Source organism: Heterocephalus glaber, unplaced genomic scaffold, assembly GCF_053883595.1.
Source record: "Heterocephalus glaber isolate CG9 unplaced genomic scaffold, H.glaber_assembly_v1.0 deba00001690, whole genome shotgun sequence".
Lineage (NCBI taxonomy): Eukaryota > Metazoa > Chordata > Mammalia > Rodentia > Bathyergidae > Heterocephalus > Heterocephalus glaber.
In genome coordinates this window covers 527,755-551,406 of record NW_028258415.1, presented here as the reverse complement: position 1 = coordinate 551,406, position 23,652 = coordinate 527,755, and the positions used below count along the sequence as shown (strand labels likewise).

At 37.8% G+C, this 23,652-nt stretch overlaps 1 protein-coding gene across 6 annotated transcripts in view; it reads right to left on the bottom strand.

Moving 5' to 3' along the window:
* Positions 1-5,594: 5,594 nt before the first annotated feature.
* The window catches only part of Sec24d (SEC24 homolog D, COPII component), a 93,049-nt gene continuing 74,991 nt past the window's right edge, over positions 5,595-23,652 (bottom strand). For 5 of the 6 annotated variants that reach the window (XM_004870040.4, XM_004870041.4, XM_087199248.1 and 2 more), the window contains exons 16-23: positions 22,101-22,197; positions 21,825-21,970; positions 20,064-20,202; positions 19,222-19,340; positions 15,949-16,128; positions 14,108-14,299; positions 11,830-11,919; positions 5,595-5,763 (exon numbers count right to left, since the gene is read on the bottom strand). In XM_004870040.4, the coding sequence (XP_004870097.2) occupies positions 5,623-5,763; positions 11,830-11,919; positions 14,108-14,299; positions 15,949-16,128; positions 19,222-19,340; positions 20,064-20,202; positions 21,825-21,970; positions 22,101-22,197 (1,104 nt within the window). In that variant the 3' untranslated portion in view covers positions 5,595-5,622. Of the gene's footprint in view, positions 5,764-7,572; positions 7,745-11,829; positions 11,920-14,107; positions 14,300-15,948; positions 16,129-19,221; positions 19,341-20,063; positions 20,203-21,824; positions 21,971-22,100; positions 22,198-23,652 lie in introns of those variants that run through there. The other variant, XM_004870042.4, reaches the window with a different exon arrangement.

Genomic DNA, 23,652 nt, shown 5'->3' with positions numbered 1-23,652 from the left:
CCTTTGAAATTTGAGTCTTGTTTTCTCTAACTGGAATTACTTTTAGTACATGAAGCAAGCCAGGAATTTGTTTTATACTAGAGTAATTTCTTTTTTAGACATTTTATTTGCATATTAAACATGTGTCTATTTGTGCTGTTTTCCTACTTTGGTTTTCTCAGTTTATCTTAAGAAAAGCAGAGTAGTGAGAGAGTACCTTAGTAAATAGCCATTGACTTTGGCCTCAGAGGTATTGAGCCTATACAGAGAGAGTGGAAATTTGGAAGCGCCTTCCTGGGTAAGCTGGACATCACTTGTGAGCCCCAGCCAATAGTCAATACAGAAGGAGTCAGACTGAGATGTTCATGTGAAATCTTCCTAATTTTTAAGAGGTTTTTAATTAGTTTGCAGCCTTTACTTACATTTTCCTTTCAAGAACTAAAATTTCTTAAAGTCAGACTAAATATTGCATGCACATTTTAAGTTCTGTCCTCTAAATACTATGTGACCAAATTTACTAAAAGAGGAAAAAAGTTACTCTCTCAGAACAAGAAATCATCACATTTTGAAACTATATAGTTGGCTTACTTTGGAACAAACCAGTAAGATTGCAGACATGGATGATAATTTAAATGGCCTATGGTGGTGTGACTGCAAGCTACTCATCTGCTCAATGGGAGAAAATGTAGACTTCTAGGCCTAATTGTCATAAAATATACCTCAGAGAACCCTATACTTGTACAAATAATGTAATTTACAATTGTTAGTATCATAAGAAAACCTCATTATGTTGCCTTTATGTTTATCTTTTTTTTTTGGTACCGGGGAATTGAACTAAGGACCTTGCGCTTGTGAGGCAGGCACAGCACCCCTGAACTAAGTCCCTGGCCCATATGTATATCTTTTTAAAAGCAGAGAACAAAAAGTCAAAATAATTTTTTTAGATATATCCAATTTAGAAGCTTGTAGTGGTTAAATAATCCAGTTAATTGTGTGTAAATGTGGCATTGGCTGTCATTTTATAGTTTTATGCGTTTCAAGACAGGTTCTGGGTTGTCTTAATATTTAGTAAAAAGGGTTTTTTAAATTTAATAATATTGCCTATAATTTAGGTGAATTACATAGATGTGTTCTTTGGCCTTGTCTAAGAAGTGAGGCTTATAGCACGGTAAATACAAGCTCAGTTTTACAGCTTACTTTTCTCCTGTTAGTCTTTATTGATTAAAAAAAAAAAGCATGCTTAAGAATATTCAGGGCTGGGGCTGTAGCTCAGTGGTAGAATGCTTGTGTAGCATGTTTGAGGCCCTAGGTTTGATCCCTAGCAACACCCACACATAACACAAGAATATTATATTTATAAAAATAATTCCAAAATAAAATATAAAAAGTATAAATCTTAAATCTCAACTCCTGAGATGGTGGCAAGATTGTAGTTAAGGATGGCATCAGAATCTCTTTAGGATCCATTTCCAGATCTGGTTGCTTTCATTTGTCCTTATTCAAATAGTTTGCTGTTCTGATACCAGTCTGTCTCCTTTTCTTTGTTTAGTCCTGAATTTATCGTCCTGGTGTCTGGCCTCTTAAGTTTTTGTCATTTGCTTTATAAAGGCAACTGTATGCTTTCTCAGCTTTGAATGTATGGCTAGTTAGTGCTCTAAATAGCCCCTTAGTCCCTTGCTTAATAAGTAGGAGTCATTTCCAGGAGAATTTTAACCTCTTCTTACTTTTCTGTTCTGATGCTTTCTTGCTGCATAGGGGGATTGTATTTTTCTAAGTTTTTTTCCTGGCTCAAGAGAATATTACCTTTGGATTACCATCTATCTTGAGCAGAATCAATTTCCTTTGGTTTGGCTCTATTAAAGGCACCTGTCTGTCCTCAGGATAGAATTTTTAAATTACTTTTCTGTCAAACACAATCTGATAAGGATTGTGATTTAACATGTCTCCTTTATAGTACCTCACGGTGGAAAATGTATATTCTTATTGTAAATAACAGGCACAGTAGATTGCCTGAAAGTAGAGGAACCAAGATGGTGGAGGATAACATCCTGGAGTTTTGGGAAGCTGCTGCTTGCCAGTAACAATGCCCCAAGAAGAGCAGTCTTCACTGGGGAAGAGCTGAGGGGTGTGCCTGGCGGAACATTAGTCAGCAGAGCACACATTTGTTTCTCCCAAGCATGGTGTGAGTAGACAAAGGTGGTAAAGCTTTCCTGTGGATAGCGGTGCATATGCAGTTAGGGTTTGTATACAAACAGGACTTTTAAATTACTAGAACATGATTGTCTTGCACACTAATTTACTCTGGGGATTTATATGCTGCTTAAATCTTGCCTAATTCATTAATAACCTTTTTTGCCACATAGGCATTTTTGGTCTTGAAGCATTGATTAAGTAACAACCCTATGGGATATCATAAAACTGTTCTTCAGATGTGGATGATATATATTTTTTTGTGGACCCAGGAAATAACTTGTTTGAAAACTACTGCTCTTGCCCTATAAAAGGTTTTAAAATTACAAATTTTCATTGCAAGAGTTTTATTTTTACTAGTAACAATTTTAAAATATTACAATGTAAAAAGCATAGCCTAAGAATTCTTATGCAACTCATGCATTCTTGAAATTGTATCAGTAATCACTATTGTAGTGTCCTTACCTAGACACTGGTAATATTGCCTCCCCAAACTGACTTTGTTCTTTGTGTTGTGAAAACTGGATTTTCATGTATTAAGTTTGGATGACAGTGACTGTTTATGAAGCTATATTTTGGGAATTGGGAGAGGTTAGCCTGGATAAAACAATAGGGACATGTGATAGCCTTTGAACTATCTGAAAAACACAGCACTTGTACCCACCAAAAGAATTTTCAGAGGAACAGCCTGCTAAATATAATTTTCTACCAGAATTATTCATAAATATCTGCTAGGGGAAGGAGTACCTTTCTCCTCACTTTCTTAAGCCGAGTCCAGGAAACATGCATAGAGATGAAGACTAGGGAGTTCTATTTCTCTTCTCGTCCATGTTGGTCAATATTCTATTCCTGCCCTTTTTTCAGCAGTTAAAATCTGTGTATGCAACACAAGCCCCATTCTCCAAAGAATTGCTTTTCTGGAAGTTACTGACTTTTAACTTTCTGGAAGGTTAAAAAACATTAGTGTATAATGCCTCCTAGTGGAACTCAAATTCAGTTTCACCTCATCTTTCCATGGTCAAAAATATCAATCTGAAATTTGATCTTTGGTCTTCTTTATTTTAGTAGAAAAACATTTTCCCATCTGGCTAAATATTTAAAAAATTAATAGGCCATTCTTAATTATTCTCAGTCTACTGTCATTAGGTTAGATTTCTGGGGGAAGTAAAGGTCATACCATTTAGTAAACTCAAAAATGTACCTGAGTGAACTCTTAATTTTTCATAATGGTTCCTCAACATTTGAAATAAAGTTCATACACACATATATACACATTTATATATGTATGTAAGTTCTGGGTTTTAACACGTCTTAAGGCATTTCAGGCTACAGCTTTCTCATATTGGTAAGTTTACTTTGTTGTCTGAAACTTCATTTCCATAGCATTTCACAAGATGCTCATGACAGCAATAAACACAATAATCCTAGTTTTCATAACCCTTCACAAGTTTAAAAACCTTAGTGAAATAACAGCAGTGAACACTTAAATCTGTGAGACACTAATTGTAAGCCCTTTGCCTTTATTAATCATTGAAACAACTGCGTAGAAACTGGGATACACAAGTCCTTTTGACTTGCCTGGATCAGAGAGCCCATTCTGGAGCAAATGCAGAAGACAATGTTGGTTCTGGAGCCTGTGCTCTTCAACCATCCTACTCTACTGCTTCTCAAGGTTTGGGGCAGGGAGCACTATTTCAGACCTCATGGTCACGGAAGCATTTCCATTATTTATTGGATTTATCCTATTGAAATAAAGTAGCTTGAGATTACATTTGCTTTCTCATCCCACTACTGACTTATAATGAGAAATGAATTCTTTAGTACTTGTTTGCAAGAAGCATCTCCTACATGTGCATTTGTTTTTTGGACTCAAATGACAAGCTTGGAGTTTACAGTTCCAATTTAAATTCATCCACACTGATCTGAAGCACACTGCCAGTTGGCTAATGTGAGGAGTTTTGTTATTCTCAACTTCATGGTATCTAATTTATAATCCTTACTAGCCAAGTAATCATAGACAAAGCACTTAATTGCTTCCAGCTGTTTCTTCATGTGTAAATAGGGGTAGTAGGATTACTTTTGCTGTAAGGACTAAATATAAAAATGACAGTTCTTGGAACATGATATGAACTCGATTATACATTGGCTATTATTATTAATCCATATTGTTGATAAATTTGAATGGGACAGGTGATGTGTCACAGCTCTGAAAACCACTCCCTCACCAATAATGGTCTCATGTTGCCAGTTTATTTTGCGGGCAAGATATTCGAGAACTTTTTAACTACCTTTCTTAAGTTCACTGATACTTCCTAGATTTATTACCTAACACTTCTCAACCTTGAAAAAAAAATTTTGTTATCCTGATTTTGTGATCCATCCAATTTTTTTGTCACTTTTGAGTATTATCATTTTAAAAATCTCAAAGTACATAAAAATGAGTACGTCTACACAGAGTATATGAAGTGATTTATCGATACTGGTTAATATCCATTATATACAAGTAGAAACTGTAAAATTGTACAAAGAACTATTACGAATATTGATAAAGACAGTTCTATAGACAAAACAACTGGAAAAGTTTTGACAAAGTAAAACAAAAATTGTTCTATCAGATTTCAAGGTTACTAAAGGTTTGCTATGCAAACTTTAGATTGAAAATATGTTCAGTGGGTTTATATAGTTTAAAACTTAGGTATAATATAAAAATGATTTTTTCCTCTCGTGGCAAATGGGAGAGGAACCAAGACAACTTTGTGCCCCAAATCTATACAGTTTGAAAAATAGATGTCTAGGAACAAAGAAAGTTGAGAATGTAAGGAATGTGCTATCATTTGGATCTGAAATATGCCCCCAAAGTCTTATGAGTTTGGAAAGAGACTGGATCATGGGGCAGTGTACTCATTGGGGGACTGGTCTACAATGGGTTCATAGCTGACCTGCTGTTAGGAAGTGGGGTCTGGCTGGAGGAGATGGTCACTGGGAACTTGACCTGGAGGGGCTTATTTTTCTCCCTGGCTCTTTGCTCTCCAATTCCAGGGCACCATGATTTAATTAGCTTTCCTCTACTATGCCCCTTTGTCATGTCATTTCTCCTTTTGAGCTGACCATGATCAGACTGTAAAATAAGCCTCCCCTCCTTTAAGTTATGGGTGTCAGGTATCTTGTCCCAGCAACAAAGAAAGAGACTAAGATGTCGTACTTTTCATGAAATGCAAACTGAGTCAGTTTTAAAACTTAAAAATTGTGCAGTCAGAAATAAGCTGTTCTCTTTAGGGCACAACTGTACCTTCACTGGCTTTATACCTGAGCACCAAAGCTGAAGTTTTAAATGCCATCCTGAAAAGCTATTCTGAAAATGATCAGAAAAGAAAATTATCCCACTATCATTGACAAAATTAGGCACCAAGAAGGAGATTATCTCCTTAAAATGCAACATCAACAACAGATGATTTAATTAAGCAGCTGAGATATTTTCCTGTGAACACAACAAAGGAAATCCACATAAGATGATCCTCCGTAAAGTCCTTTGTCTTCCACCAGGAACTGTCGAAAAACCATTTCTGGCTGTTCTCTCTGCTTTACTATTGTGAGCTGGGAAAACACAACAGCAGTTGGTTAGAAAGATTTTCTGAATGTGGCTCAATTTTGTTTGCTCCAATTTTACTAAACATTGGAGAATGTCCATTATATGTGAGAGGCCTTGGAGGATGATGTGGAAGTACCTGCTATCCAGAGGGGAAGAGGTACTGACCTCAAACCACAAAACCATCACATACAATTTTAAGTGGCAAAAATGAAACATTAGCAGAGTGCTTTGGGAAAGGCTTCCTTCTGGTAGTGACTGTCACCTAAACCTCAAAGCATGGGAAGAAAGGTGGCATTAAAGAGCATTACATACTGGAATACCACGCAACAGGAATACAGATATGACTGGTGTGTAAATTATCACAGGTTTTTATTTGTTAGTTTGTTTTTCAGTGTTAGGGATCAAACCCAGGGCTTAATACACATGAGGCAAGTGCTCTGCCACTGAGCCATATTCCCAGCCTTATCACAGGCTTTTAAAAGGCAGTGAGAGGTTAAGGAAAAATTATCATAAATATGAGTTTGGGCTTTTGTAGGAAATGTGATACAGTGAAGGTGCAGAAGAATGAAATGAGACAGCTGACTGGTAGATCCATATGTGAGATGATGGAACTGGACAGAAAGTCATTGGAGTGACTGGGGACAGATGACCGGGATCTGAATTAGGGCACTGCAGGTGGGAAGGGGGTAGATTTGTGAGGCGCTGCAGAGGTCAACACACAGGCAGAACTGTCCTGCTCTTGTCATGATTCTCTAGGACTGTGCTGTCCATACTGCAGCCATAGCCATGTGTGCTACAGAATACTTGAAATTTGGCTCCTCCAAATCGAGATGTATCATAAATGTGAGATACACAATGGATTTCTAAGACTTAACAGGAAAGCAAATGTGAAAAAACTCAGTAACCAGTAAATGATTCCAAGTAGAAACGATGACATCTGGTTCCTGTATGGATAACGGGGTCATCAAAGGGCCTGCACAGGGAGGTGACTACAGCTACCAGCCTCTCCCCCATGGCAAGGAAGAGATGTTTCGTTTTTGAAAGGAGGGCCCAGCTCTTCTCATTTTTGCATCATGTTTTGTAGTTATAAAGTAATTGTTGGCACCACTTGCTTTTTCCTTTTGGCACCGGCCCTTGGCTGACAAGCTTTAAACTGTTCCTGACAATAAAAATCATAATCATGTGTAACAATAACTGGCACTGTTACCACTGCACTCAGCTAATTCTGTGTGAATATACCTTGATTCTTTTCTTTATTGTTCCATTCCTAATTTTTCTCCTATTCAAACTTGATTCTGTGTCTTCATTTCCTTTGTGTGATCAAGTTTCAAATGTCAGAGAAAAAGACAATGCTAGATGCAAAGGTGTAATGCTACAGCCCCTGGTACAAGCCGTATGTCTTACCTTTCAGATGTCAGCACTGGGTGCTGGAAATGGCACTGGAATGGCTGTAAGCATAGGCAGATTCAACTCCTATGGGGCAAGTGGCACTAACCCCTTAATGGAAATTTCTCCAGAGGAATCTTTTTTTGGAGTGTGTGTCGGGGGTTGGTACTGGGGATCGAACTCTGGACCTTGTGCTTGTGAGGCAGGCAGTGGCACCACTGAGCTAAATCCCCAGCCCCTCTCCAGAGGAATCTTAAGAGTTGCATCCTGATGAACTTGAAGCAAGGCCATATTCTTAATATTTTTGTTTGATCCACCGTCTCTGACAAGCTAGTCTTTCTCAAGACACAGGTGGCAGTAATATGGTCCAGCCTCAACGACACAACTCAGTGATCAGAATGAGACATTGTGGAAGGAAGGATTAAAGTTCCAATTTATTTAGAGTTTACTTTGTCTGTGGGAATTAATGGGAGGAAGTTTATATTGCTTATCTTGTGGGATATTTCCTGTTGCTGTCTTCCACTTGTTTTGTTTTGATTTTCACATGGTGCTCACCGTACAACTTCCTCTGAGGACCTGCGTCTGATTTTACCACCTGAACTATGGTAAAGAGAACAGGGAATGAATTTCAGCTCTGGAGAAATAGATTTCAGATAAAACAGCTTTCAGATATCCGGGGCTACCATTTGAGTCTCTGTAATGTTGAACTGCCCACCACCTGTGCCAGAACAATGCAGAAAGTCTAGTGGAAAATCACAGGAGAGTGGGTCCATGGAAGTGGTTGGGGGGCTGTCTTGACACACTTAAACTGACAGTATTCTCCTCAAAGGATCTATGGTTATTTTCCTCCTTTACATTTCTGTAAGGAGGGACATGGTCCTGAAGAGAGAGGAACAGAATGTTAAAGTGACCATTGCTGGTCTCTTTCCCTACTTCCCATGTGCCCTCTCCAAGGAAGTCCTGGCTAAGGCAAGTGGCACAAAGGTGACATTCTGTGGACCATGTTACCAGAGACCATGAATAATCAATGTGTTTCAAAAACCAACCTCATCTCTCTCTGCGTGACTCGGAGAATAGCTAAATGATGAGAGTAATCAGGATGGCCTAGGAAGAAGATATTGAGTGAGAAATGAAGTGAGCTATGGACACAACTCTAGGAAAATACCAACACTTAAGGGGAAGGTGACTGAAGAAAAGCCAAAAAAAGTTCAGTGAGAAAGAAGAATCAAGAGCATAAAAATGTCTTGAAAACTGTAAGAGGTAATTTGAAGAAAGAGGTAGTCAACCTTGTAAATGCTGCTAAAGATATTAGGACTCAGTTATCTGCTGCATTTCAGCAGCTTATACTGAAGCAGAGAGGGGAAGGAGATATAAGCAGTTAGCAGAGACAACTCTTTCAAGAAGCCTGGTGGTAAAATGTCTGGTATGTTGCATAATAAATACTTGTAGAATGAATGAAAGGAAAGAGAAGGAGAGTTTTGGAGAAGCAGCAGCTTTAATGAAGCTTGTAAACTATGGAAAAGAGCCTGTTGGGAAGGGAGTAATCCAGAAAAAGAGAGATTAACATCTGGAGCACAGAGAACTGTGAGGAGGGCTGGAGTATGCTTTATCAGTAAGGTATCTGATTTCAGTCATCTGGGAACACACTGTGGTGGAAATCTTTGTTCCTTCACAAAATGAAGAATGAGGTCTAAGGTTAGTATTCTGAAAAAGTAATTAGCCTAACTTTGAAGGTGGCAGTGCCTTCAAGATTTGATTTTGTTATTTTTGATTATTCCATTTCAGTTTTCTTTTTTGTTTGTTTGTTCTTTTAAGACAGGATCTTGCTAGGTTGCCCAAGCTGGTCCCAAACTTGCAGGCTCAAGGAATCCTCCTGCCTCAGCTTCCTGAGGACCTAGGCATATAGGCATCTGCCACCATGCCTGGCTCAATTTGAGTTTTTTCTCCTATTCAGTCTTGAATCTTTTCTTCTTTGTACCAGGGATTGAACTCAGAACGTTGCTCTTGTGAGGCAGGCGCGGTGCCACTGAGCTACATCCCCAGCCCCAGTCTTGAATCTTTAAATGTATGACTTCATTTGTATGGTCAGTTTTTTTGTTTGTTTTTTTTTTGTTTTGTACAGGGGATCCAACTCAGGACCTTGCACTTGCAAGGCAGGTGGTGGCACCACTGAGCTAAATCCCCAGCTGTATGGTCAGTTTTTAAGTGTCAGAGAAAAAATGCTAAGCAGACGGTCCTGTATGTACCACAGTCCAGCTGTGAGACCCTGACCAAGATAAGAGCTCACTTTCATTTCCATCAAATGGAGGCAGAAGAGCTGAAAGGCAGGAGGCAACCAGGGCCTGCATGTCTTAGATCCCTTTCAACTCTGAAATCTGTAGATTTTAGGTATTTTAGAGACTTTATAGAGATGGTGCCCTGGAAAGTCAAAGGAATCTGACAAATAACAATAGATGAATCTGTGCATAGTACCTACGAAAATCTGATTCAGTATTCCAGCTGAAATTGTTTTATCATACAGTTGCTTCTATTTTACTCACATACACTATTTGAGACTTGCCCCCATATGCTTTTATAACCAGAGCTGTTTTGATCTCACTAAGTGGTTGCTAGTGCAGGTGGGAGAAAGCACCGGAGAGAACAGTCCTCATTTTCTCTGAAGGAGAGGCACCGAGCTCCAGGATGGTCTGCCTCTTCCCTGCACATGGGGCAGCTGTAGGAATTAGGTTCTTGCAGCTGAGATGAGAGAGCCACCACTGCTGTGCATTCTAAATCCCCGTCTTCAGGTTGTGCTCCGTGAGACCTTAAGATTTCTTGGCAGGTCTGTCTCCAGGATGTTCATGGAGTGTTGTGTGGAGAATGTATTTAGTTTGATCCTTCTCTCCCTCCTCTAGGTCCTTCCCTTAAAATGAATCCACGTATATAAAAGCAGTTCTGGAATGGTCCTATGTTCATCCAGACAGCTGCTCTAGACTGGGAGGCTGTTCATTAATTTAATGATCTAATCTATGCCTAAAGTCAATGTCTGCATGCATGAGTTACTTTCATAGTCAAGAATGTTGATTTAGATTGATATCAAATTTGTATTTCCAGAAATAAAATTGGTCTCACGATATCCTGGCTCCAGGAGACATCGTGTGTGCGCGTGTGTGTGTGTGTGTGTGTGTGTGTGTGTGTGTGTGTGTGTGTATGGTAAGTTAGTAAGTAACTCTACATGGACTATCATCTGAAAATTCCAAATCTGGGAGACTCTTAGTATTGAGCCTGGGGAGGAAGAAAGGTAAGTAGATGGGACTTAGTAACAAGGTATAATATTCTTGGGTTGTAGATGTTTTAAATTATTACTCAAACAGAAAAGCCTTAGCAGGGCTAAGGAGGACTAGAACAAAACATCTAGAACCCAAATTTAAGAAGTCAGAATTTACAAATGATCTGACTGATACTTCTAGGTTTCATTTTTGGCCCTAAGAGAAAAGCCATTTCAAAATCCGTTAATGAAATTGATTGCTATTACACCATAAAGAGGACCTTCATGATTACTAATTTAATACTAAGATAACTGATAGTAATAGCAGTTTATTTTTGTGTTTGTGACTGATGAGTAGGTAAATATACTTAGAGGTTACTGTGAGTTTTCTATTAGGTATGACTGAAAATATGGTGAATCTTGAATTTAAAAAAATGTAACAACAAAAGATACATTCCCAGTAATCCCCATCAAAATATTCACCTTTGCTTCATATGCACTTAGCCCATCATTCTTGCCACTTTCTGAAGCAGTTCTGGAAGTCTTCTTTTATGAATGTCTTTAGTTACATTGTTGTAGCTGCCTCACTGAGCTGAATCAATTCAAAATGTTTACCTGTCATGGTCATTTTGACTTTGGGGAAAGAGCCAGAAGTCACAATGAGGTAGATTAGGGCAAATCACAGCTGGGCAATCAGGCATGACCTGTCAATCATGGAGAGCTGTCAAATCACAGCTGAGATGCATTGGCAGAGCAGCTTCAGAACATAGTGTGGGATACGATGTCAAGAGAGGATAGGAAAGACATGAAAGATAGGGAGACCCTTGGGCCTCCTCACTGCCCTCTTATTCTTGCAGTGAGCTGTCCTGCATGCAGGATATATCTTTTCTTTTCTCTTTCTACTTTTCCTCTCCTTTTTTTTTCTCTTTTTCCTCAATAAACATTCACCTGTTAGGTTCATCAGTTGTTGCCATCCAATTCTTTGAACAGGACAAGAGCCTGGAACCACTGGACACAACACCAGCCAACAACAACATGGTGGCAGATCTGGTATACAAGGTGGATGAGAACACGTAGCACTGTTTTTACCAGCCTGCCTTTCCACTGGATTAACTGAGCAGCAGCACTGACTATACGTTTGATCACACCTCAGTGAACACAGTCATAAAAGAGGACTTTCAGAACTGCTTCAAAAACTGGCAAAATAATGGGATAAATGTGTTTGGAATGAGGAAGAGTATTTTGAGGGAAATTAATGGCAACATGTCTTTTACTCTAATACACTTTTTAAATTTAAACTTTCATAGTATATTTCAATCACACCTTGTATCAAACACCTATGTAGATCACATGAAATGTAGAACATACATTTTAAAAGTCTTTAATGAAATAGTAAATAAAAGGCATATGAAGAATGGGAACAAAATCTCATTTTTACCTTCATTGAATATGGCTTCTTTTGTTGGATAATATTCATTATCATTCTGAGTTGTTGAGAGTGTGGATTTCCCACCTCAGGCAGCAATGTCTAAATTTAAGAAAATTAAAATTTCAATACAATTTAAAATAATTAGATGGAAGCAGCAATATGAGATTATTAGACTATTAAAAACATCCATCTATTACCATCTAGACTATTGGCTTAGGCCATTTACCTAAAAATTGAAAATGTAGGGAAAAAATGAACTAAAAATTACTCATTTTTATTGACATATATTCCCACCACCAGTGATCTCTATTTTCTAAAAATAAAAATCTTTCTCTGGAATTTGACACATATACGTCACTGAAATGACACAATAGGTACACATTTTATACAAAGGAAGTCTTTGGACCATTTCCCATGATGGATTACTCCAACTTCAAGTTGTATATTCCAAGGCTTTGTTGTGAGAGAAAAGAATGTATTTTATCTCTTCAGTAGATCAGTTGCAAGACTTTGACTCATTATCTTGTTTGGAAAATGCTGTCCAAGTATCACTGTTCCAACATTAAAACAAACTACTAAAATGCTTATTTGTCAAGGGGAATGTGTTCTCTAGATTTCCTTGAAATCTGGTTAGTAGTTTACAAAGCAGTCCAGCTGCACATGGCTTCCAGGAGATGTGAAGGAGCTGTATTAGGTTTCTTCAATTAAGATGAATAAAATGCTAATGCTCACTTCTCAAAAAGAAGATGCTAAGATTCAGCATGTCATCTGTGAGTCAGCTGCTAGAAAGCTGAGTTAGAATGTTTTACTATAATGACCCAAGGGGTTTTTTGGGGGGGTACCAGGAATCGAACTCAAGACCTTGCGCTTGTGAGGCAGCTGGTGGCACCACTGAGCTAAATCCCTGGCCCATGACTCAAGTTATAGGAAAAGACTACAGTCAAAATATTTCACAGGGCTGTAAGAAAAGCAAGGTATTCATAGTCACATTCTGTCTACTTTAACATTAAGTGGGTTCTTTCATCCAACAAATAACATAAATTGGTCCATCTTTGTTTAATTTACTATTTTTTTGAGGAAGGTGAAGAGGTATGCTGATGTAAGCACAAGCCTACCAGTTGGTTACTTGGTGCTGAAGAGACTATTATTTTGTTCAGCTCAGCAAATATGTATTCAACCTTTACTATGTCAGTATATTATGGTATAAAAAGAAACTTCCTTAAGTTTTATATAAACATTCTCTCAGATTCAGTTCTTTGCCTTCTGAACTTTGTTTGTAATCTTTAGAAAATTACATTTCTAGTCATTTCTTAATTTCAACCAGGTGCAGATATCTTACTGTTTCAAACCTTCTTAATTTTAAAACTAGTCTTTTAATGAGACATAGACACCCTTAGTTCCTTTACAAATATACTTTTGACATTCATAATTGGTATGCTGGTTTCTAAACTGACCACTTAACTTTGTTGCCTTAAAATTTATTCCTATCCCTTTGTACAAGATGCTGTACATCCTTATGTTATACATTCATATCATTCATACAACACCTGGACTGAGGCCATCCTGCCGTAACTTAAGCAAGGCCTTCGGGAGCCATACTACAGATTCCTAAGCAACCTGCCTTCAAGCAGAGGATGATTACCATCATTGCAATGGTGCCCACACAAAAACCTACAAGAAGTTTTCCAATAGATGTTAATCCTCAACAGAACTTAATTGCTGAGTTTTCCTGTGACACTTTAAAAAGATGTTTTTATTAATTTCCACATTAAACTCACACTTAATCTGTTGTGCTTGCAACAGAAAGGTATAAAGCCTGTTTTTGTGAGATTATTATTTTGTAATTCCTCAATCTGATTTAGTCCAAAGCCAAACACCTAAGAATGATTTCTGAATTCTTCTGGGTATTCAGCACCAAGGATGAGCCCTGGGTTTAGAATCTAAATCCTGTTCCCATCTCTGCCACCTACTACCTGCAGGAACTCGTTTCTGAGTCTTAACCAGTTCATCTATAAAACATGGAGGCAATATCCATGTCACTGATTTGAGAATGAAATGAAATCATGTAGTAGTATTTGAAGCAAACTGACTGGCATATAGTAAATAATTTGAAAGTGTTAGCAATTTCTATTCAAGTCATGCATTTTGGCTAACACTATGCAAGTAATTTTATATCAGATAATTATGATTTTCTCTGATTCTTATTTAGGGTTATATATATTTTCTTCTTTGTAATATAAAATTGCCATGAAATTTATTTACCCTAGATCAGTGAAAAGACACTTACCATATCTGTGTTGATATGTGCAAAAGATGGAACATTAAATATCCCTTGGATCAATTCTGGTGGGCTACTTACTCCCAACCACAGGAACATGTTTAGACCATTAGCCAGAAGGAATATCCCTTCCTCTGAAAGTCGAGACTCGGAGCAACGAACAGCAGCAGGTAACATTGTACTCTTCAGGTCTAATGTGTGCTGTGTGGGCAAAGAAGAGAATCAGAAACTTCCTCCCTCCCTCCTTTCTTTACTTCCCCTTTCCTCTCTCTTTTCCTTTCTCCCATCTCTTTTCCTTCAAGTGCATATGTAATGAATGCTTACTATGTGTCAGACATTGTTCTATTCATTAAATACAAATTTCTGTGCCGTATGCAACTAGTGGTTTTTTGGAGGGAGGAAGAGGTGGAACATAAAATAAATAGAATACATAGAATTATAAATGGTATTAGGAGCTATGAAGAAACACTTGTGAAGCTGAGGCAGAAGGATTGCCTCCTGAGTTCAAGGCCAGCGTGGGGTACATAGTAAGTTCATGACCAGCCTAAACTATATAGCAAGACTCCCTCCTCCCCAAATAAGAAGAGCCATGAAGGGCAGAAACAGAAAAGCGGGATGGAATGCATCAGGTGGGGGAGTGGTGTTTTCTTAACTGGAATTTTTTAACTAGGATAGTCCAGAAAGGCTTGGTGGAAAGGTAACTTTTGAGTGAAGACCTGAGGAGGAGAGAAAATGAGCTGTGGGGATCTGTGGGGAAGAGCATTCCAGGTAAAAGGACAGTGAAGGGGAGAGAAACTAGAAGCTGGGGGAGAGAGTAATAAACTGGGTCAGATGCTGTGACAGGTCAGCAAAGAGGACAGAATTTCAAGCACACACATAAATAATAAAGAAAAGATGACTGGCAACTGCTTATTGGATTTAGCAGGAGATGATCACTGGTGTCAAGGAATTTCAGTGAAGTGGTGATGTTCTTATCCTTTAGAGTTCTCGTTTCTCTGGCCTACAAACTGTTAGTGATCTAATTTTATCTGCAATCAATCATTTGTAGTAACTTCTAACCTTCATATTGATTGAATTAATAACTTTATTTTATTTCCAACCTAACTTCAGACTGCTAGTACATGTCTTACTCTTCCTAAGAGCCCGGGGAGGATTTTTGCATACATCCCAACAGCCTTCCTTACTTCTTCCTCTTCAACTGTAACCTGTCAGGGCCCAGGGGAGAAGAGCCTGGTCACAGAGCACAGGGGCAGTCAAGGCATCAAGGACTGACTTCAACAAAGTGAAACACATTGCCATGTCAACTCCCCAAGAAAGGGTGGTTGATGCTCTTGTACAGTGTAGATATCCTCAAATATGTGCACATCTAAACCAGATTACATTGAAGCAAGGCTAACAATAACCGATCTGATTAAATGTGGTGACCACTAGACATTACTGTATTGTATAAACAGATAAATACATGTGTGCATATGAGATCCAAAACACACATATGTTGTATTTAATGCTGTAGAGTTCATCAGCAACTGAAGGTTAGTTTGCTCCAACTTGTTTACAGACTTCTCAATGTGTCTACATAATTAAAGAGTACCAATTTGGAAATGAGGAAAGAGAAGCCATCATCTGAGCAATTCATGGAAGTAGGAGCTCCTGATTTCCTCTCCCCACCACACTGACTGCATGTTGGTGCACACGCACCGCTTGTTCAGGGAGCCTGGGCTCTAAATCCCATGCTGTACATTTTGAAGGCATTTATGACTCTGAATTTCTTAAGAACAAAAGGTTTAGATATAAAATGTGGAAAAGCACAAAAGAGGACTCCTTTCTAGACTCCTCTAGGAAATGCTCACTATAGGCAGGAGTTGTGGGTAGAAGAAAAGCTGCGAGTCAGCCACACCCATGGTCATGACCAGCTGTCTCTGGTACGCCCGCTCGTCTGTGGAGATCTCTGGTCTACTACGGAGCACACAGTTTTTTAACAAGCAATTCATGTATACTGGAAATATTTTCATGGAATCTGGGAGAATAAGCTGAAAAAAGAAAGATTTGTTTCATATGCTTAAGCTTAATGAGATAGATCTCCTGAGTTTTATCTATAAACAACATTTTCTTTTGAAGTTGTGAAGGTATGCACTCCTCTATCCCCACTTTGGCTCACAGGTTCTCATTCAACTGCCTTAAAGTACATCCCATAATGACACACTACAATATAACACAATGAACAATTCTAAAAGGCAACTTAACAGTTTAAAACATTCTAGATAATAGCCTATGTTATTAATCTTTGGTCAAGTCCATGTCCTGAGAAGAGCTAATAATCAGATCGAGTGTCACCTCCTTCCTTTTAACAGCACAGATCAAAGAAAATATCCTCACAAATACACATAGAATCTAATGATAATTTGCAAACAGTTTCCTGAAACATATAGTGTATAAATTCATGATTTCTTCTTAGCTATACATTTTTCAATGATGAAAAAGAGTGTACACTTAGCAGAATCCACACCGAAAAGAAAATTTCCATCAGTGGTCTATTAGATTTATTCATCATTCTTAAATCCATTTACATCATAGGTCTTTTATCATAATCTACTAAGTAAAAGGTATGTATAAGACAAAACTTGCTGACTGATTCCAGCAAACATACATCAGAAATATTCTACTTTTCAATTTATTTCCCCTCAATTTCTAATTTTTTGAAGAGTCAAAGATAGTCGAACACATTTCCTCATAAAAGAACAGTTCCTTCTAATTGTAATTTTTTTCTCTAGCATAAAACATTTTCATTTGATAACATTTAGTACTGTATTACTTTCTCATCCAAGGATAACACTATGATCTGAACTTTAGGAATCAGATTACAGACATGTAATCCCCTGGTTCCTCCATGATTAAATTATTTTTGGAGAGGAAACGTATAGGTTAGGAGGAAACAGAAATCCATATCTCATTTGATTGAATTTGGAAAATTCTTTGTGTTTTGAAATGACAGCAGTAATGAACAACAACAACAAAAAATAACTCTCACTTTGTTGTTCAGTCATTTGACTTGCCTTTTGAGGTCACTGTACTCCCAAATAATGTAATAAGTTTAAGCTCACAACTGTGAGCTATTAGACTTAATTTAAAAAACTAACCCTCCTTATCTAATCCTAAAATGTAGTTTACTGTTGTTTCTGGTCAGGACATAACCTAGCATCTACTGCATGATTCTCAGAGTGGGTGCTTCATTAAATTGTGTACCCTAAGTGCCTTCTCTCGCCTCCCTCAGTATCACCTCTGGCAGCTCTGCTGAGGTCCAGCATCATATAATCAAAGTATGTGGCTCCTGGATGGCCTTGCTTGGGTCAAGGAAAGTGCAAGCTTTATGGGAAAATAGTGGTAGTCCTTTAGGAATTTCTTCAAAGATATTATACCCCATTAGTGAACTACAGGAAGGTATTGAGTTGTAGTTATGTTTTCTGAAGAGAGCTTGAATTCCAAGTATTCTATGTTTTCAGTTCATGACATTTAAATATATCATTATTTCTACCAATGCTACATTTTCTAGATCCCACAATGGTATCTGACTCATATAATTAAAAAAAAAATCATTGGTTGAAGGTTGCACTTGAAATGTGGTAATGGAGAAGAAAACTCTCACTATAAGAACAGAAATAATTTCTATCCATTTATCCAGAAAAAGTTTGCCACCATGTTTTTACTTGAGAATAATTAAACCATATAAACAGATGGCCTATTTGTAGAGACAATGCTTTTAACTTTTGAACCAGAAAGAACTGATGGATTTTTCTATTCTTTTCCTTAAATAGGCAACAGATTTGTTTTTCACTTAAGGTTTTTGAGTCCAATCATTTTAACATGAGGAAATAAACTTCCAGAGAAGGCACGAACTGTACCTGTTCTACTTCAACTAATCCTTCTAAAGGGTGAGATACTCCAGAGACAGAATAATGTCTTCCAGAACTCAAAAGAAAATAATAATAAAACAGGGATGCAAAGTCTTCTGGTTGGGCGGCATCCAGGCTGGACTCCAGGTGCACCTGGTGGGCTCTGTGTAGTTTGAACAGCCCACGGTGCAATAGTATTGGTATTTGGGTTTACTAAAGTGGCATATTTTCTGAATAATAAAGACAACTGAATACAGTACTCATATAGATTCAAAATTTGCTTAAAGAATTATCAAAACAGGAGGTGAAAGAATGGAAGACAAATCATTTTGAACAGCACAGAAAGGAACTTTTATGAGAAGTCCAATCAAATGAATGCTTGTTTTATTTTTCTTTTCCAAGATTATGAATTTAGACCCCAAATTTATCTGCATTCCTGCTGAAAGCCTCCTTCTAGATGGGCTTTCAGATGTCTTCTCAATAATTGCTTTTGACAATGAATGGACTGGAAAATTTTTCATTGATTGTTCACCATCTCCTCTTTCAATCAAAATTTAATACTCAGATATTCTATATGAAAACTATAAAAAATAGCAACTACTTTTATTGATATAGGAGAGAATATGAACAGGAGAAGGCATACAAACATAAATGTGGATTTTAGGTTTTACTTTCTTTTATAGGAGTCTTAAAGGAGGCTCATTTAAAGGATTTTCTAAAATTTCAAATCACTAGATGATGGCCAGAGACAATTCTTTCAAACCTCTTCATACCTCTTCATAACTTTTAAATACGAAGACTTCCAATATTTATTATATTTATGTTTATAAAATACAATGTTATTACTCCCATCAGCTCATGTCAACTTGGTTAATATGCCTAAAATGTATCTAAGAATATACATTTCACAATAAAATATCCATGACTATATATAAAAGAGAATCTTGTTTTGACACTTCTTACATATAACATACTTTTGTTTATACAGAATGTAATGACTGTCAACTGAATATCTACATACAGTTTTGGTTCAGGCACTTTGTGAAGCCCAGTTTTTTAACATCAGCTATGAAATATCACAGCTCCCCACAAACTGCGTTCTCAATCTTCTTGGCTGTACAGTTGGCTGGAAAGCATCTGAGTGCCTGCAGTACCCTCAGCCTCACTAGCTACGTGCTGAAGAACACGGAGTTGTTTTTAACACGTTAACACAAAGTACAGTACGTAGCTCACCTGGTTCACAGCAGATGGATTTGTGCAATTTTTTCGGTAACAAGCCAACATATGGGCAGTCTGATTAACTAAAATTTCCCGGATGACCTTCAAAGGCTGATGTAAAACTGCTTTAAAGGCTGTGTGCACAAAACCATTAGTAAAAAGAACATCAAAACTTTAGAAACTGATCTCTTCAAATAAGAAAAAAGAACAAGTTACTATTCTAGTCAGGCCATCCAACAAGAATAGCAGGACTTAAAAGTGTTAAAGTCATTTGCTAATGGTTCACTACTGATAAAATATGACATTTGTCAGTGGAGAACAATGGCCTACCTACAGCAAAGCATTATACTGGCCCAGATATATCTTTATGATATTAGAAAAAGAATTCTACACACAAAGAAAAGAAAGGTCATCTTGCCATTTTCTGAGGTCCTGAATTCCTATGGGCTGAATTACTATTTCTTCCACCTTTTAGTGTGGAATCTCAGAAGGAAAGCAAAGGAAATTCTGCCTTGGAGCCCATCCTATTTCACACTTACCAAGGTATGGGTAGTCAAGATCAATCCAAGGTCATGGATAGTCTCCTTCCATTTTGCACCTGTGCCAAGGGGCATACTCATATGCCATAATAAGAGCTTAGGAGTACCTTCCTAAATTTCAACTCCAACTCCCTACTAGAAAGGAAACTTTAAATAAATCTGTGTAGTCTGGCCCTGAACTGAGTCATTCTATTTAATAATCAAGAGTTAGAGATGCTAAAGTACCACAGTACTTTTTAGACACTGACTCAATTAACCAACAAGTATTGATTGAATGTAAGCAAGGTTTACTAAACTACAGGCTTAGCAAAGTGTTACCTGACTTGGCAAAGAAGTTGATAAGGGCATCTGTCTCACAGCTGTTGTAAAGATCAGCTAACTGGGAGCTGCAGTTTAAGCCAAGATTGTGAATTCGAAGTCTTCTTTGGCCACCAATGGTTGTGTAAAGCACAGCACACTGCAGGAATGACAATTGAGGTCATATGATTTTCCTGGTCAACACCAATGCTGTATCCAACCAAACTAGTCTCATCTTATTTGCATTTACAAAACAGTATGTACAGATAAAAGATCTTTAAATTTTTCAACAGACTTTTTCTATTATTTATTGTTAAAGATTGAACAACAACATGGGATGATAGTGACCAATTCATTGGCTGAATTTCTATGTAGCATTTCACTGGTTTAATTATTGGGCTACTGACATGTAAATATCTGTTCACAGTTTCACTTATCTCAGATTTTACTACCAAGGATAAAGGTCCAGAAATAATACCTCCATGTACTCATAGACCTACTCAAGGCCACTTCCCTTACAAACATAACTGACTAGCCTTGGCCAGATACTGAGGTCTTAAGTTGACAACATACACATTTAAAGAATACAGAGATATAACCATTACTCCAAATGTCTTTGGCTAAAATATACACATTAAAGTTCTTCCTCAACTTACTGCCAACCTCTCTCCATGCTTTAAGTGTGATTCTGTTATAAATTAAATTTGAAGTTTTCTTCCAAGTCTCATGTGTTCAGAGGTGGGGCTTTTGGAAGGTGATTTGATCATGGGATGCTGCATTCATCACTGCATTAATCCACTGAAGACTCCAAAGCCAGGTTGACAGAGGCGAGTCACTGAGGGCATGACAGGGAAGGGTCTCCCTCCTTCCCAGATTCCTCCCCTCTCTCTACTTTCTGGCTGTCAAGCCTTCAACAGCTTTCCTCTACCAGACTCTTCCATCATGATGTTTCTACCTCAGAGTCAGCTGACTATGAATAGAATCTTCTAAAACTGACGAGCCAAAATAAACCTATTACTGTCTTAATGAAAAATCGACATGGCTTCTCATTAATTTTACTTATTATAAAGCCAAATCTTATTCCACTTGTTTATGATATAATAAAGTGCTTTATATGGTATTAGGGGCTGACTTGTGACACTCCAAAATTCATGCTGAAATTCTAACCCCCAGTACCTCAGAATCTAATTGTACTTGGAGACAGGTTCTTTAAAGAGATAATCATTAAAATGAGGTCATGGAGGTGGGCCCTAATCCAATGTAATGGGTGTCCTTATGAAAGGAAGACTCTTGGACTGAGATATGTAATGGAGACCATGTGAAGACATGGAGAGAAGACATCTAAAAGCCAAGAGACACCTGAAACAATTCCTTTCCTCAAGACCCCCAGAAGCCTTAGTCTTGGACTTTAAGCTCCACAACTTAGTGAAAAAATGAAGTTCTGCTGTTGAAACTGTCTGGTACTGATTATGGTGTCCTTAGCAAACTAACACATGTGTGGTAAGAGTGAATGTTCACTGAAAGGAGTGAATAAATATGGAAAACCCACTTTCGATGCTCATCATGCTTAATACAAGCTTGCTGGGCTTATGTGCCCAGCAAGTGGGTGGCACATCTGCATCAGGTACAGAGAAGCCACACAGTTCTCTAGACCAGTGACTTCTGCCTTTGGAGAAAGAGTTGATTTTTTCATGAAAAGACAAATACATTGGTAGTACTGTATTACACTCACCACTGATTACTGTAAGAAACTAAAAAGAAAAGACAAGAATATGAAATCACCTGGATTAGGGCTCCACTGTCTTCATTCAGCTTGTCATCATGCTTGAACCCCACAGTCACTGCCTTGTCACAATCAATAGCAGCCATTTCCACATCAGTGGTATTGTTCATAAAAGCTCCACCAAAGAAATCAGTGGCTCTGAAGCCTAAAGAAAAGGGAAAAGGGGAATTTTGCTTCTCCAAATTTTGCTTTTATTTTCTTTCTTGTTTTGTTACTTAATTTGAAGAGAGAATAAGTACACAAAGAAATCTGAAAGTGGCATAAATGATAATTACCTGTGCTGGTACGAACTCTCATAATAGCATCAAAGCCTATTTTCTTTTCAATGTCATTTCTGAGGTCATTCAAAAATTGTTGGCTATCCAAATGCATCTAAAAAATAAAGTATGATCAGTGCCCACCAGATGGCAGTAAAATACTTAAAATAACAATTGTTATTTTTAAACCTGACTAAAAAAAAATCATTGTTATTTAATCTCAAATTAGCATATTATGTGCATAATTTATGTTTCTTGGGCTAAGGAAAATACCGGATCTTTGGGCAGTGATTCTTAAATTTTCAAGGGAAACACATCTTTTACTTTCTTCCATTTTCATAACCTTTGACTAGGAAAATAAGTTACTGATTTTACTTTCCAACTGAGGCAACAGTATAAATGATCTCCTTAGGGACTCAGTGTGAGAGACAAAACTAACAACAATCCAAACAGCTCATTTGACAAAGCTGGGGAAGACCCTGAATCTGTGGGTTCTGACCACATGCAGAAGCTGAGTCAGAGGGCAATTCATGCAGCAATTAAAACCCTTTCTCTCAGCCTTGATAGGTACTCTGCTCTCACTGTGTATCTGAAAGCTGCTCACAACCCACAAGTGAGCAACGTTAATACAGTATGTCCCATGTGCAACACTGTTCTGAGAGTTCACCCGGGAGAGAAAACCCACTAGCTCAGCAGCAGCTTCTGAAGCTGCTTATAAGATCTTGTCAGGCAGTCTCTTTCTTTCTTTCTTTCTGGTGCTACTGAGGATTGAACTCAGGTCTTTCACACTGACCTATACCTCCAGCCCTTTTAGTTTTAGGACTGGGTTTTGCTAAATTGCCCACTCTGGGCTTGAACTTGGGATTCTCCTGCCTCAGTCTCCCATAGTGCTAGGATACAGGTATATGCCACCAAGTCTACCTTCAGAGGCTCTTTAAGAAATTGTCATCACTACATTTGACAGTAGGAACAAGGCAGACACACATATCCCTTTCTATCTCCCAAACACAAAGGGAAGGAAGGAAGAAACGAAACAAGGAAATCACAAATAGTCTTTATAATAAACTTCAGTTGTTTACATCCAGCTGGATGCCTGTAAAGCTCTTTGCCATCATTTTCCTCATTTCTTCCTTGTAATATTATTGAGAGACACTAATAAAATTTTGGCTTTTGAAGCAGAAAAAGAAATGCCATCGTAGGAATTCAGTTTTACAACTATGTGGAATAAACGCAAATAGATGAGTGCGGCATAGCCAAAATGAACACTCTTAATACTCTTGGGTTATAAAATATTTTACTTCCTGTTTATATCTTAGGGAGTTTTCTTCTGTTGGATTACAACAGCATTTCTTTACAGTGACACTGAAGGAATTAATAATAATCATCAATGTCAAAGTGCAGTACATCTATTATACTGGAAACTACACAGGGTTACCTTGTAACTCGAAGACTTGAAAAGTTCATTTCCCTGGCTGGGAAAGGAGCTAACACTGGCCAGCATGGAAAGACCCTCTCTGCACCTTAATATACAAGATTTGGGCAGAATGGGGAAAACACTAAATTTCATGAT